General features: G+C 38.0%; 1 protein-coding gene across 1 annotated transcript in view; it reads left to right on the top strand.

Annotated features, from left to right (window-relative positions):
• Erp44 (endoplasmic reticulum protein 44) overlaps positions 1 to 15,761 on the top strand; it is an 82,249-nt gene that overhangs the window by 49,992 nt on the left and 16,496 nt on the right. Inside the window, exons 5-6 of the mRNA XM_021199999.2 lie at positions 9,777 to 9,961; positions 11,125 to 11,240. Coding sequence (XP_021055658.1) covers positions 9,777 to 9,961; positions 11,125 to 11,240 — 301 coding nt within the window. The remainder of the gene's footprint in view (positions 1 to 9,776; positions 9,962 to 11,124; positions 11,241 to 15,761) is intronic.

The raw sequence follows: 15,761 nt of genomic DNA, 5'->3' as shown, positions 1-15,761 counted from the left end.
TGGGTGGGTAGGGGAGCAGGGGCGGGTTGGGTATAGGGAACTTTCAGGATAGCATTTGAAATGTAAATAAAGAAAATAATAATAAAAAAATTTAAAAAAAACCAAAGCATCACATGGGTATTTTAAAGAAGTTCTTGGGAAGGCAGTGTACCTACTCGTCTCTTAAAACAGGTGAGGAAGTCTTCTCTAGAAGTTGCCCCCTTTTTACCTTTTTGTTGGTTTATGGTGAAAGTTTGTTTCAGTGCATATTTCCAGGAGCCACTCACTTGGTTTGCTGCTTGTCTTCCCTTCGATCTCCTCTCCCACCCACTGGCAATGCAGGCAGCTTTCTGTTCCGCCTTTACCTCACTTCCTTATGTACCCTTCTTAGTAAGGACATTGTGTGAAAGGTTCAGTTCCGTGCTGAGGACTTCGGAGGTCTAGTAGTTCCACCCAGTTGGCACTTGTGTTTCAGGAATGACCTGTACACACCCTTGTTTATCTCCGTCTGCTCTCCTCTGTGCAGCTGAAAGGGTTAGCACATGAGCTGGATTTCCATCAGGAAGCCCACCTACTGTTTAATTTTATTGCAACCCCAATGCAGAACTTATATTTCACTTTTAAGCTCCTAAAATTTTTTATTTGCTGTACTCATTGTAGGAAATGAATGAACTATAAGGAAAATAGGGAAAGAAAAAGGAAAATGAAGTCAAGGCTACTAGAAAAGAAACAGAAATTGAGCTCAGTCCCAGCAGTTTCTGTCCCCGAGCAGACAGAGGAACAGGTATCCTTACTGGTTCTGTGGAAGAGCAGGATGTCAGGTCTTTGTTTTGCCGTTATTCTGACAGTTACCCTCCCCTTTTCTGTCTCGAGGACTTGGGAAGACTACATCTCTAATCAGGATATATGCTGTTTTGTATCCCTTAGATGGGGTGGCAAGAATCTCAGCTTCTTATACTATACCAAGGAGCTCTACACTGAAACATGGTTTTGGTGTATATGCTATTTGTTGGGGGGTTTAAGGCTCTTCTAAGATTTTGTCCTGTGTAAACAGGAGTAGTATTGGAAGTAGTTACATTAGTTACAAATGATAGCAGTAAAATATAAGGCCAGGTGTGGTGGCTCAACCTCAGCATTTTGGAGGCAAAAGCCATATATTTTATTTAGTTTTTTTAGCCATATGGTTCAAGGCCAGCCATATAGTTTATTAACCTACATTGGGGATTCCAGGCTTTGCATGAAGGTTAGGATACATAGAAAAACATCGTCTCGATAAATAAATCAGTAAAATGTGAGCCTTGTAAGAGTATGGGCCTCATCTCTGTAGTGGTCTTTACCAACTCTGGTATCTATCAGGTAGACTTGTTCACTTGTGGTTATTGAATAGATGAATGGATTATTGAATGCCCACCAATAACTGGCGCATGGCAGGTACACTGGTACTTTAAATAGGTTATCTCAGGTCTCTAACAGTACATATGAGAAATTTCTTCTGTATTTTTCCACATCTAACTCTTCATTGATTATAAGGAACTATTTTATCTCCACATGCAGAAATTATTGTGTGTCTTACAAGGAAAGAAAATCCATTCAGAATCTCTTGTGACTCATATGCCAGCTGAGTCAGCTTTTACATGTTTCCATGCAGTGATTGATTGCACACTTTCCTGTTGGACTGGCTGGAGAATTTGCTTTATTTTCAATTAAAATGTCATTGCTAGTTAAGTAGATTTTATTCAAGGTCAGCAAGATAGAAACTAAAATATTAAGAGTGGGTTTTCTATAGAGGCTAGGAATAGCTAATAATGGTGACTGGATTACAAGTGATTCTGTTTTCTTTATAATTTTTTTCTAAAAGCTTTTTGTCAAATATGCATATTTTGTATCTCCGTGTGTATGTGTGTATGCACATGCTTCAAACATACTCTTACCTCTACTGCAGAACATGAATGCATGTCATCTGCAGTCTCCTCATTTGAGAGTGTGGGAATAGAATTCACCATTCTGATGGCAGTGCTGCCTTTCAGTATGCCCTTGAAGTAAGGTCCTGTCAGTCTGCCCCTGGTGGGACCAGGTTCTCTACTGACCTCCAGTGGCTAGAGTCTATATGGCATTAAGCATGGACACAGTGTTTGTTGGTCAGTACAGAATCATCTACCCTCCCATTAGCATTTTTTGGAATGCTCTCTGTCCTTGAATTAGACAATATGCTACCATATACTCAAGTTACTCTTATCTGTCTGTTTTCCAGTGCTACTTGAACCTTCCTTATTTAAAATTAAGCTTTTATGAGAGCTGTACATAAATCCTGCGTAACGAACGCAAAAATATAATTAGCTCACGTGTGTAAGACAGAATTCTGTTGGTCCTGGTAGGAACATATAGAAAACCACCCAGCACTGCATTCCTCGGGGAAAGTAAGCCTCGTGGCCCCTTCGTGTTTCTGTCTGGAGTTTTGTTTCGATGGTGTTCCCTGGGGAGGGTGTTTGTTTTAGGGCACTATGGTTTGACCAGGAGGAGATATGGACACAGCAGTTGTCCTTCTCCTGGATTCTGCAGTGAGAACCTTCTGGTGAAACCATATGCCTCCTTGGACTGACTCTGGGTAATAGTAGTGGACCACAGATGGGACAAGAGCATGACATACTTGCCCCATTTGGAACCCTCCTGAGTATTAGGAGGAATTCATCAAGGAAAACTTAGTGACCATTGAAGCAAAGTACATGCTAATTTTCTAGTCAGGAAGTTATTAACCTCCTGAAATTTCTAATTCCTTTGACATCCATTTTAACATTTGATCTATCTAGTTAATTTTTTAAAAAAGCATTTATTATACCCCTGAAGTCATTCTTTGTTACATTGTTAAAATGTTAAGCTATAATTATTTTTAAATCACCTTTGGCCAAAGCTTATGAAAAGTCACCTTTATGTCTGAATTTATTGATCAATGTAATTTTAAGGGTTTTTCTTCTTAATAATTAAAAGTTACCTCATTGTGCAGCATGTCTGCTACCGTGATGTTTGAGAATTAACTCATTGACTAGTCTCCTAATAGTCTTCAAATATTAGTTAACTTTTTTCTTTATAACCAGATTTTAAAGGCAGCCTGATGGTTATAATGACAGAGTATGGAAACAGGCTCTGGCAGCCTGTACCAGGAGTCCAGCAGCAGTTCTTTACAGTGCTTCTGTTCCTGTTGGGTGAACATTTTCCAAGTCCAACCCCATAGCCATCTGGCCACGCTATCACAGACAGGACAGCATTCAGATGCTGTTACTAGAACTGCAGACCCTCAGGGTCTCCCTGATCTTACTGTCTGCTGTATAACCTTTTTCTTTTAGTGTACTAAGTTTTCATTACACTCACTGATTTATCAGTTTTAGAAAGTTAAAAGGGGGAAACAAGAGAGACCAAGCCTGTGCATGCAGTTTGGTTAGGTAGGCGGGGTTTGGGGAGAATCTAGGAAAAGTTAGGAGAGAGGGGTGAAAATGATCAAAATACATTGTATGAAATCTCAAAGAACTAATTAAGATATTATTTTACAAAGAGAAAATTGAGAGCATTATATTGTTTCTAGTAGAATCTTTTACTGTTCATTTTCAAACTGGTTCTTAAGTTGCAAATTTAAAATAAACTCACTCCTATTAGACTAGTCATTTCCTTCCTGCCAAACTCTTGGTAGGAGTAAAATAAAGACCAGATATGTTCACCCCTTTCTGGAAGCTCAGTCACTCACCTCATGTATGTTAACACTGACTGTACACTTACGTTGTACAGGACAGGATCTTTGTAGGGCTTGATATTTTCAGTATAGATTTTGAGGATTTAGTTTTGGTTTTGCCAATGTGGTGGACAAAAACCTTCATCTGGTAGTTTAATCAATAACTTCCTGATGACAGCTGAGTGTGTTTTTATGTTTATTGGCCATCTGTGATTTACAAATTGAACAATTTCTTTAGTTCACTTATTTTTTGATGGTCCTTTTAAAATGCAATTTTCTTTGTTTTTTGTTTTGTTTTTGTTTTTGTTTTTTTTAATCCATATGATCATTTGTTTCTTGTGTATGTTACAAGTACCTCTTTCCTAGTTTGTCATAAAAACCCATGGTCTTGCCAGGTATGATGGTGCATATAAGTTGGTGGATCATGAGTTCAAGGCTAATCTGGCTACATAGCAATCTGAGGGCAGCCAGGGTTGTATAGTGAGACCCTGTTAAAAAACAAACCAAGATGTATTTAACCTCAAAGTGCTTTCTTGTCTATATGGGACTCTAAAATCTGTCAAGCCTGGTGGCAGTGTGTGATCCTGCCTGAGGGTTACAGGCTTCTTGCCTGAGTAAACATTGTCCCCTAAGCACCCTGAGACTAGAGCAGCCTTCCTCTGTTTACTGCCTGCTTCTCCTCTACACCCACCCTGCCCTCAGTCTCCTGGGTTGCCCTGGCATTCAGTAAGTGCCCATTGAGACTATACTTTGTGTCTCACGGCCCTCCCAGGCTCCTGTGCTGGGGCAGGTGTGTTGTCTGGGAAAGGCTTCATGGCTTCTGTCTCTTTTGCTTTTGCAGGAGTAACACTGAGTCCTAAACTGCAACTGCCGATTTAATTTCTAAAAGGAAACCTCTAGGGAAGAATGTGTCTGTGATCATGGCTAATCTAGAAAGGGTCTTTTCTTTGGGGGGCATTTCAGTTTATTTAGTCATTGTGACTTTTGTGTTTTTTGATATCTTTAAAAATATACTTTTTTAAAAAGTTCAATTTTTGCTAGTTATTATAGTGAAGCAGTAGATGTCCGGCAGTGAAATACCTGCTGTAGATTGGCGTGCTTGTTCTTTAAAATGTAAATATAACGCTAAAATTTTATGCTAAAAGCTCTAAGCAGACATCAGTGGCAAAGCTTTTAATGTTTCATCAAGTTATTTGGTATTTATTTAAATCTTATCAGATAAAGGAAGCCATTCACTTCTATTTCTGAAGTGTGAATGGATGTTGAATTTTATTGAGTGGTTTTCTCCTCTTTTTGAGATAATACAATAATTCTTTTTTTTTTAGGGTTGTGAATTATTTTAACCAATTTTAAAATATTTATCTAAATTGAAGTGCTAGGCTAAATCCAGCTTGATCTTGATATATTCTCCATGGCATACAGTGATAAAATAAGTTTGCTATCTTGTTTGATAATTTTACATCTTTTTTTAAGGTTAATGTGGACTTTTCTCTTTCCACAATGCATGCCCTTATCCATTTTCTCAAAAAATACCATGCAAACGTAAGTTGAGAAGTATTTCATCTATTTGTATCTGCTGGAATAATTTACATGACAATTCCGGCTCCTAAGACTTTTTCTTGAATATGCTAAATGAAAGTGGCAAGGAATGAAGTTGTGTATGTGTGTGTGTGTGTGTGTGTGTGTGTGTGTGTGTGTGTGTGTGTGTTTTGCAGGGACTGAGTTACAATTTCAACTTCTTCAATAATTTTGGGACCATTTATATGTTGGGTTTTGTAAGTTGTATTTTTCATGGAAATGTTTCCATTTATTTAAATCTTTATATTTATTGGCATTAAGTAAGTCATTGATAATAGCCATCAGAATAAAGATCTTCACAGACACTATTGAGAGAGAAAAGCATATTAAAAGTTCATGTTAAACTAGGGATGTTGTTCAGTGCTAAAATGATCACCTTCATAGTATTTAGCACTACAAACAAATTGAATTTTAAAAAGAAATCAGTATCACTTCCAATTCAAGTGTGCTGAGTAACTTTGGTTTTATTTATTCTTAGGAATTAATTAATGCAATGCTTTTATTACATATGCTTTGAAGTATATATATGTGAATGGTTAAAGGTCACTAACAAATGCATAATTTCTCATGGTTTTGATTCTTATGGCGAAAGCGCATAACACACCCTATTTTCAAAACTTAGCATGGCCTCATTAACTATTGTTACCTTGATGTACAAAATCCTCTAGATTTAGTCCTCCTAGTGTGATTATGTATTCTCTGACCAGCATTTTTTAGCTTCCCTGGCCCCTTACTTACTCTGTCTCCAGTAATTGCCATTGTACTCCATTTCTAAAATCAGACTGTTTTTTATATTCCACATCTCGTTGACATCACAGTTTTGTGCTTGATTTATACCACTTACACCTTCCTGGTTTATCCATGTTGTAATAAGTGATAAGGTGTCATTATTTTTATAGTCGCTTGCAATCTGTTACACTTGCTTTTCTCACTCATTAGGTGATTCTCTATCTTGAAAACAGCTTTGTGACTAGTGCTTTTGTAAACATTGGAGTGTGCTCTCTTCAGCATTGTTCTCCTTTGAATTCTTTAAGAAATTTCCATACTGTTGTTTATAATGACTCTTTCGACTCTTTTACACTCTCACCAAGAGTAATGTAAACGTTTCCCTTTTCTACCTCCACGTCAACACTTGCTATCTTTGGTCTTTTTGTTAAAAGTCTTGTCTAATTGGAGTGTGTGGTGTCTCATACTTTTCCTGTGTGTTGCTGGGGCCAGACTAGACTAAACAAATGTTCTTCTACCTCTGTACTGCTGCTTAGTCTCTCCTTGTGGTTTTGACTTACAGTTCCCTGATGGTCATTGGTGGTGGCATTTTCCCCCCAAATACCTTCGCATACCTACTTTTGTGAACTATCTATTAAGATCTTTTACCCACTTTTCAATTGAGTTACTTGTATTTTTACAGTATAATTGTTTGAATTCTTTATACGTTTTGAGTGCTGACTCTGTTCAGTATTCATTTACATATATTTTCCAGTCAATAGATTGCCTCTGTAACTCTTAAAAACTGTTCTGTTTGCTGGGTAAGAACTTTTGTGTGTGGGGTGTGTGTGTCTGTGTGTCGTGTTTTATTTTATATATGTGTGGGTTTTTTATTGGTTATTTATTTACATTACAAATGTTATCTCCCTTAACAGTTTTCTCTCCACAAACTCCCATCTTTTCCCCCTCCTCACCTCTATGAGGGTGCTTCCCCACCTGCCTACCCACTCTGGCTTCAGTGCCCTAGCGTTCTCCTCCACTGGGGCATCTAGCCTCCACAGCACCAAGGGCCTCCCCTCCCTTTGATGCCTGATAAGGCAGTCCTCTGCTACACATGAGTATGGAGCCATGGGTATTCTTTGGTTGGTGGTTTGGTCCCTGGGAGCTCTGGGGGTGGGGGTGGGGGTGTCTGGTTGTTTGATATTGTTGTTCTTCCTATGGGGTTGCAAACCCCTTCAGCTCCTTCAGTCCTTGCCCTAACTTCTCCATTGGGGACCCTGCGCTCAGTCTGATGTTTGGCTGTATGTGTTTGCATATCTATTGATCAGCCTCTAACAGAGCCTCTCAGGGGACTGTTCTACCAGGTTCCTGTCAGCAAGGGCTTCTTGGCATCAGTGTTTTGTTTTGTTTTTTTTTATTATTGGTTATTTTATTTATTTACATTTCAAATGTCATAGTGTATGGGTTTGGTGTCTGCAGATGGGATGGATCCCTAAGTGGGACTGTCTCTGGATAGCCTTTCCTTCAGTCTCTTCTCCACTCTTTATCCCTGTAGTTCCTTTTGACAGGAGGAGTTCTGGATTCATATTTTTGAGGTGGGTGGGTGGCCCCATCCCTCAACCGGGGATCGTGCCTGTCCACTGATACGGTCTCTATGCGTTCTGTGTCCCCTTTGTTGGATATTTCAGCTAGTTTGAGACAATCCCATTGATCTGTTTGCTCCTGTTGCCTGTACTTCGGAAGTCTTATCTAAACATTATTTGCCCAGGCGAATAGCTTGAAGTGTTTCTCAATTTTGTATTTTACTCTCTTAGGCTGAGACATTACTGATATCAAATACTTTATCTACCAAAATTATGTTAAATTTCAAAGCAGCAATACTGGTATTAATGTTTTAAATATGTTATATACATGGTAAATATTTACATGGTTTCAAGCTCAGAATTATAAAACCAAATGTAAGAATGAAATCTAAATTTCTTCCATAGCATTTCTCATTTTCTCCTTCTTTCTTTTCTTTCAATTTTTTTCTTCTTTTTTTATTTACTTTTTTATTTTTTAAAAAAGATTTATTTATTGCATGTATGCGAGTACACTGTCTCTGTCTTTAGACACATCAGAAGAGGGCATTAGATCTCATTACAGATGGTTGTGAGCCACCATGTGGTTGCTGAGAATTGAACTCAGGACCTTTGGAAGAGTAGTCAGTGCTCTTAGCTGCTGAGCCATCTTTCCAGCCCTTCTTCTTTTTACTTACAAATGTCTAAGCTGGAGCGCATGTATGTGTGTTTGTACATAGATATGCTTATATTTCCTCCCCACGTTTCTTATGCTCTCACATCTTGCTGGTTTTTCACTTTATATAACACCCTGAATGTTTCGCTTCAGAAACATACAACATCCTTTTTCAACCTCTTACGTAAGTAACAGCTGGTACTGTATATTATGGACACTTTAATAAAGGTGCCCATCCTTTATTAAACCAGTCTCTGAGAGATATTTGGGAAATTTTTAACTTTTAAGAAAGATAGCTTAATTCTCTAGACACCCATTGCATCAGTGGTCAGAGGACAGTTTTAAAACATGTTTTTAAAATTATTTGTTGGTTTTAAAAATATTTATTTTATGTATATGAGTACACTGTAGCTGCCTTCAGATGCACCAGAAGAGGGGATCAGATCTCATTACGGATGGTTCTGAACCACCATGTGGCTTCTGGGAATTGACCTCAGGACCCCTGGAAGAACAATCTTAGCTGCTGAGCCATCTCTCGAGCCCAGTTTTAAAGCATTTTAATAAACGTCGTTGTCTCTGTGTTTTGCTGCAGATGCTTATTTGTCAGAGAGCGTGTGTAGTGTGCTGGAGATCAAAGTATATGTGACATTTTTGTGATCTCTGCCCTGTTAGGAAGACCTCTGTGTAGTCAAAGACTTGTATGTGTGCTCCCATTGCCATCCCATGTTTTCTCATTCATCCCTTGCCCAGCAGGGCTCAAACGATATTGTAGTATGTCTCTTGTAATGGATGTACTTACTGGTTCTGCTCTGAAGTAATCAGCTCCTAAACCAGACAGGCTATGGCTTTGTTAAATCTGTAACATCGGGTTAATAATACAGATTTAAGAAACTTTGCTGATGAATTGTGCTTTCCTCCTCATAAATCCTGTATGGATTTAATGAGACTATTATGTGATCTAAATTGCATGTAGACTTTTATCCATCTCTTTTGAGAACTCCAACCTTAACTTCTAATATTCCTTTAGTATTCTCTAAATGCTTGTCCTGGAGGGAAACAGTGCAGCCTTGATTTAGCAGATGTTGTAAGTACTTCTGCCTCTTTCTGAGCACTGCAAAGGCCTTGGGATATACATTTACCTCCTGCTTATCACCCTCCTCCTTGTTTATATGCTGCAGTTGCCGTATAGTTTTAATTTATACCCTACCTCACAATGCATAATTATTGTATTGCTATTTTTACATTCTGATATCCATGTGCCATACTATGCTATGTATTTGCATTGTCTCATTTGATTCATGAAACAGCCTTGTTGTAATAGAAGTCACCCTTCCTGTAACAGATGAAAAGCGAGGGTATTGCAATTTATTCAGCTTGTAAGCAGCAGATTCAGAATATAGGTCCAGAGTCTGGTCTAATACCAGTGTAAAGTATTTTCTTTTCTCTTTCACTGGGAAAGAAGAGATGTCATAAGTAATTGCAACGTTTCTGACTGTTGAACTATTAGGTTCACCCTGGCTGAGTGTTACAGCTAATTTCCTTTCATATATTCTTTTAGCTGACATAGCCCAGAGGTACAGGATAAGCAAATACCCTACCCTGAAATTATTTCGTAATGGAATGATGATGAAGAGAGAATACAGGGGCCAGCGATCAGTGAAAGCACTTGCAGACTACATCAGGCAACAGAAAAGCAACCCAGTCCACGAGATGCAGAGTCTAGATGAAGTCACCACTCTTGATGTAAGTCACTTATGGTGGATGAAGTGTGAACTGCCTGTGTAATTAATGCAAACAATCAGAATGCAAATACAGAATCTGCACGTTCTCTTATAGTCACTGCAATATACTTGACATATACAAACTGGAAAGACTTTGTCTGGGATTCATTCTCAAAGGAATCACTAATGTTTATCAAACTTCAGATAAAATGTGTAGCATACAAGAAAGCTACACTAATTGATTAATGTAAGCAAAGGGAACCAGAATTATAAATAGAAGTTTAAGTCAAACACATACACCAAGGTTTTCCTGTTTCCCTTAGTTGATACCTTCCGTGTCTACTTTAATCACTATTTCAGCTCTTTCTACAATTTAGTGTCCTTTAAAATAGCCTCTCTTGATAAACTTAGCAAATCCCTTTCTTTGTAAAAATAAGTGATTTAAAAAAAAAATAACACAGAAACACCAAAAGCATAAATTATAGTGTTTAGTCCTTATTCCAGTCTCTATCAAGTGGCAAATTAATAAATTAACCACTTCCCATTTTATGGTTGCTGTCAGAGGAACACGGCTTCTGAGCCAGACATGAAGGCTGTTGGTGGCTCACATCTCAGCAAGGCTTGTGAGCTGATGAGCCTATCTTGTTATTGCTGTCCCTTGTTATTGCTGTCCTCCAGTCCCTAAGTCCTGTTAGTGGCAAAGGGCCACTGTGGATGCTCATACAGGCCATAGGTTGTGGTACACATGAAGGGGTGCCTAGGCTTGCCATTTCAGAGCAAGCAGTAAACTTTTTGTCCTGAACAAGACAGTATGCCATACCTTAATGTTTTGGCTGCAAGCACAGCCCTAAGAACTTGCCTGCATAGAGAGTGGGCAGGGTCTTATGCAGTAAATATGTACAGTGCTATGTGGAGGCAGGTGGAGGACCCATGGAAGAGTCTGAGTTCATGCATTTTTATTAAAGTTACAGTTACATTTTATCGTAGCATATTGTTTTTAACTCAGCATAATTGTTCATAGTTTTGGACTAGGCATTAAATGCTATCACTGCATCCATAATTATTCTTCAGTTGAACTAACTGAACTATAACCGAGCTACCTGAGTTACAGAATAAAGAATAAATTAAGCAGCATGCTCTTACAATTTTATATGTTGCAAAATAATTGGATGCTTTATTTTACAGCGCAGTAAGAGAAATATCATTGGATACTTTGAGCAGAAGGATTCAGAAAATTACAGAGTTTTTGAAAGAGTAGCAAGTATTTTGCATGATGACTGTGCCTTCCTTTCTGCTTTTGGGTAAGTATATTAACCTGCTAGTAGGTGAGCGTGGCAATCATGTTCAGTTCTTATTATATTTGGTCATGTTCTAAAGATGACCTCTGAACTTTTCACGTCACCAACCAGTATTTATACATGTGACCAATCCTTTAAGGGCCTTACTGTTTGTTTTTCTGTTGTGTTATGTTTCAGAATATAGGTAAAATCATAAGAATGGCTCAGTTAACCGTGAGCTCTTTCTTGGTTGATTCAGTGACCCTTACACCAGGTAAACTGCTAACCCGTGACAGCTCAGGTGACGGGGCATGCTGACTTTCTAGTTAGGAAGAGTATGTGCGGTACCTTCTCTCATCCCCATGGCTTTACCACCTTCCTTCATATCTTTCTTTCATGTTCAGTTCTTGTTGTCTTTGTTCATATCAAAATAACACCCCACCCTCCACACACGTACACGTCACATACTTCCCTCAGCTGGGGATCCATACCAGGGCCTTACACATGCTAAGCTTCTGTTCCACCCTGATCTGTAGTCCCAGCCTCAAGTTTGCCTTTCTAAGATAGATCTCTTTACTCGTGTAGATTGTCCTTGTAGATCTCTCTGGGACTTTGATCCATCAGGTCTCCCTGCTTTCTCATGGTTTCACCCTGACCCATACAGAAACTGCTTTCTTTTCCCCAAATCATGTTTCTCTCTTTTCTACCTTACCACTTTCATCTTGAGCTTTAATGCCATCTTTTTCTTTTCATTTCTACTTTTTTAAAGGCTGTTTTATGCTTGGTTACCTTGACTTTCTGAAACTCTTCAAAATAAAAACCCTTAGCTTCTTGGAACCTGACTTTCTTCTAAAGAAGCTTGTCTCTGACTAGTTGCAAAATGACTCTTTGCTTGTCCAACACAGTAGGTTTCTTCAGTTTAATCCCCTCAAATTCTCTGAAGGTAGGGACATCACCTCCTTTCTTTTTTCTCCTCTTGAGAACATTTGACATTGACTCTCTCTTGTTTGCCCCTCACAGTTCCTTTCTCTTCTTGTTGTTCCTTTTATCTCAGAATGTAGTTATTCAAGGTTCTGTCCTTGACCCTCTCTCTCTTCTTGGAGAGTTTCTTAGCTACCTTTGGCTGTTGTGTAGTGTAACTTCTTTTATTTGGGGCTCTTTACCTTGTGTTAGCCTGGTTGAGATAGCTGTTGTGATCCCTTCTCCAGTTAATGACCTACTCTGGGTCCTTGCTTTCATGCTTCTGTGGATTTTATTGGTGTTTCACTGTGAGCACTATCAGTGCTCATTACATGAGTTGGGACACCTCCAGCCTGGGCTCTCACATCACTGCTGTCTGTGTGTGATGTGTGTGCCATAGAACCCACCTCAGACACTTTGAGCTAGCCTTTGCCTTAGAGCCTCTACTGTTCCTGTATCTGTATCTGGAAGTAGTTTTGGTTTTTTAGGATTCCAGAGTGTCTCCACTAATTTGCATCCAACAGTAAACGAAGTTCTTCTTTTTCTACAACCTCACCATTTGTGCCATTTTGTGTGCAATGAGATGAATTCTCAAAGGTGTTTTAATTTGCATTTCTCTTATTGCTAAGGATGATAAACACCTTTTGAGATATTTCTAAGCTATTTTTATTTCTTCAATTGAGAACTCTCTATAAAAATCTAACCTGTATTTTAATTTAGGACATTTGTTTCCTTGGCTTTTTTGTTTTTTTGTAGGTTTTTTTTTTTTTTTAGTTATTTGTCTACACTGGTTATTAATTTTCTTTAAGATATATTAGCTGGCAAAGATTCTCATTCTGTGAGACTAGACTGATTGTTTCCTTAGTGGTACAGAAGCTTTGTGGTTTTGCAAGCTTCCAGTTATCCATCGGTGGCCTAAATCCTCATGGAGTCTGTTCAGAATGTCCTTTTCTTTACCCATACCTTGTAAGGTACTGCCATGTTTTCTTCTAGCAGCTTTAGTGTTTCAGGTTTTAAATTGAGGTCTCTAATACTTTTGTATGTAGCTACTATGCAGGGCTGTAGGTATGAGTCTAATTTAATTCTTCTGAGTGCAGACATCAGTTTTCTCAGAAGCATTTGTTGAAGATGTTGTCTTTTCTGTAACGTAGGAATATGTTTGCCTTTGTCAGTCTCAGATGGTTGTGGTTACAAGTGCTCGTGTGTTTGCTGGTCCTTCTGTTCTGTCCTGTTGGATCATGTCTGCTTTGTGTTAGCATCACTCTGTGCTTTGATTCTTGGGTCACTATGACTCTGTAATATATCTTGAGATCTGCAGTAGCAATCCCCTAGTATTCTTTTTGTTCAGGATTGTTTTGGCTATCTAGAATTGTTTCTGGTTCCATATTAATTTAGGATTTTTTTTTTCTATTTCTGTGAAGAATGTTGTGGATATTTTGATTTGGTTTGCATTGAATTTGTAAATTGCTTTTGGTAGGATGGTCATTTTCACAACATTAATTCAGCTAATCCATGAACTCTGCATCTTTCAAAATTCTTCAGAGATTGGAGGTTTTCATCGTAGAGGTCTGTTATCTCCTTGGTTCGGTGTTATTCCAAGATCTGTTGTTGTATTTGGTGCTGTTAATTGGAAATGTGCTCATGATCTCTCTCTTGGTCTATAGAAAAGCTACCTATTATACACTATGCTACTTTTCTGAAATTGTTGATTATTTCTAGACATTTAATTTTTGGGGATATCTTATGTATAATATTATGCCATCTACAAATAGAGACAATTTGACTCCTCCTTTTCTTATTAGTATACCTGTAATTTTCTTTTCTTTTTTTTCTTTTTTTTTGTCTATTGATCCATCTAGTGCTTATAGCACAGTATTGCAAGGGAGTAGTTGGGTAGTGGGCAGCTCTGTTTTGTTCTTACTTTTAATGGGATTACTCACTGTTTCTTTATTTAGAATAATGTTGGTTGTAGGTTTGCCATATATAGCTTTTACTTTCTATATATGTGTTTCCTCTGGTCCTATCCTCTAGGACTTTTATCGTGAAAACATGATGTAGTGTGTAAAAGATTTTTTTTTCTGCATCTATTGAGATGGTCATGTGATTTTTTTTTTTTTTTTTATCTTTACGTCCATTTATATGATCTATTATACTTACTGACTTAATGGATGTTGAACCAACTCTGAATTTCCAGGATAAAGCCACCTTGATCATGGTGGATGATCTTCGTGATAAGTTTGTATCCAGTTTGCTGATACTCGTTGAGGGTTTTACCCCTCTGCTCATCGGGATAACAGTCTGGAGGTTCTGTCTGTTTGTCTCTTGTATCTTCACCTGATTTGAGTGTTAGAATAATACTGGCTTCAAAGACGTTTGGGAGTTTTCCTTCTGTTTCTGTTTCTTTTTTTGCAGAATTTAGGAAACGTTGGTTATAGCTCTTCCTTGAAAGTCTGATAGATGTCTGTTTTGAATCTACCTGGACTGGGCCTTTTAGACTTGGAAGTTTGTTAAAGTGTCAATTAACTCCTTTCTTTCTTGTGGATCTCTTTTGGTTATTGGTCTCATCTTGGTTTAATTTTAATATTTTGGATGAATCAAAATATTCATCTATTTCTTTCATATTTTGCAACTTAATGAAGTAGAGTTTTAAAAAGTATTCTCTTTTAATATTCTAATATTCTGTATTTCTTTGGTATCTGATGTAATGTTCCCTGCTCATTTCTGATTCTGTTAACTTGGGTTATTGCTTACTTGCTTGCTTTTTTTTTTTTTTTTTTTGAGACAGGGTTTCTTTGTATAGCCCTGGCTGTCCTGGAACTCACTCTGTAGACCAGACTGGCCTCGAACTCAGAAATCCGCCTGACTCTGCCTCCCGAGTGCTGGGATTAAAGGCGTGCGCCACCACGCCCGGCTGCTTTCTTTCTTCTTGTTAAGTGGACAAGAGTCTGTAGATCTTGTTTATGATTGCAAAGAACCAGCTATTAGAGTAACTCATTTGTTATATTTTCTTTGTTTCTATATCATTGACTTCTGCTTTGATTTCATTTCTTCTGTGACCCACTCATTTAATTCCAATTTCTTAGACTATCATACATGACTGCTGCATATACATTTCTACCCAGTCTTCTCCTACCAACTCCTCCTGTCCCTCTACTCCCTCTCAAATTCACAACCTCTGCTTCTTTAATTATTGTTTCTCATATATATATATATATATATATATATATATATATATATATATACACACACACACACATACACATATACATATATCTATACATATATCTTGCTGAATCCGTTTTATGTGTATTTGTTTAGGGATGACCACTTGAGATAAGATAACATGTCTTTGAACTTATCCCTAACAAAGGTTCATTCTTCCTCTCTCAGCAACCGTTAATTAATTGCCTTTAGCTCTTCTAGAGGTGGAGCCTTATGATATTTCTCCATTCATGTTGCAGTGTCAATTGATGTTGCCATTGTGCAAGTCTTGTTTATACAGCCATATTGTTGAGATTTCATGGGTATAGCTTCCCTGACATGTAAAGAAGACACAGTCACTCAACAGAGCTTCCAAGTCCTCTG

This window comes from Mus pahari, chromosome 6, assembly GCF_900095145.1.
Source record: "Mus pahari chromosome 6, PAHARI_EIJ_v1.1, whole genome shotgun sequence".
In the NCBI taxonomy this organism is placed as follows: domain Eukaryota; kingdom Metazoa; phylum Chordata; class Mammalia; order Rodentia; family Muridae; genus Mus; species Mus pahari.
This window is presented reverse-complemented; position numbering and strand designations above follow the sequence as displayed.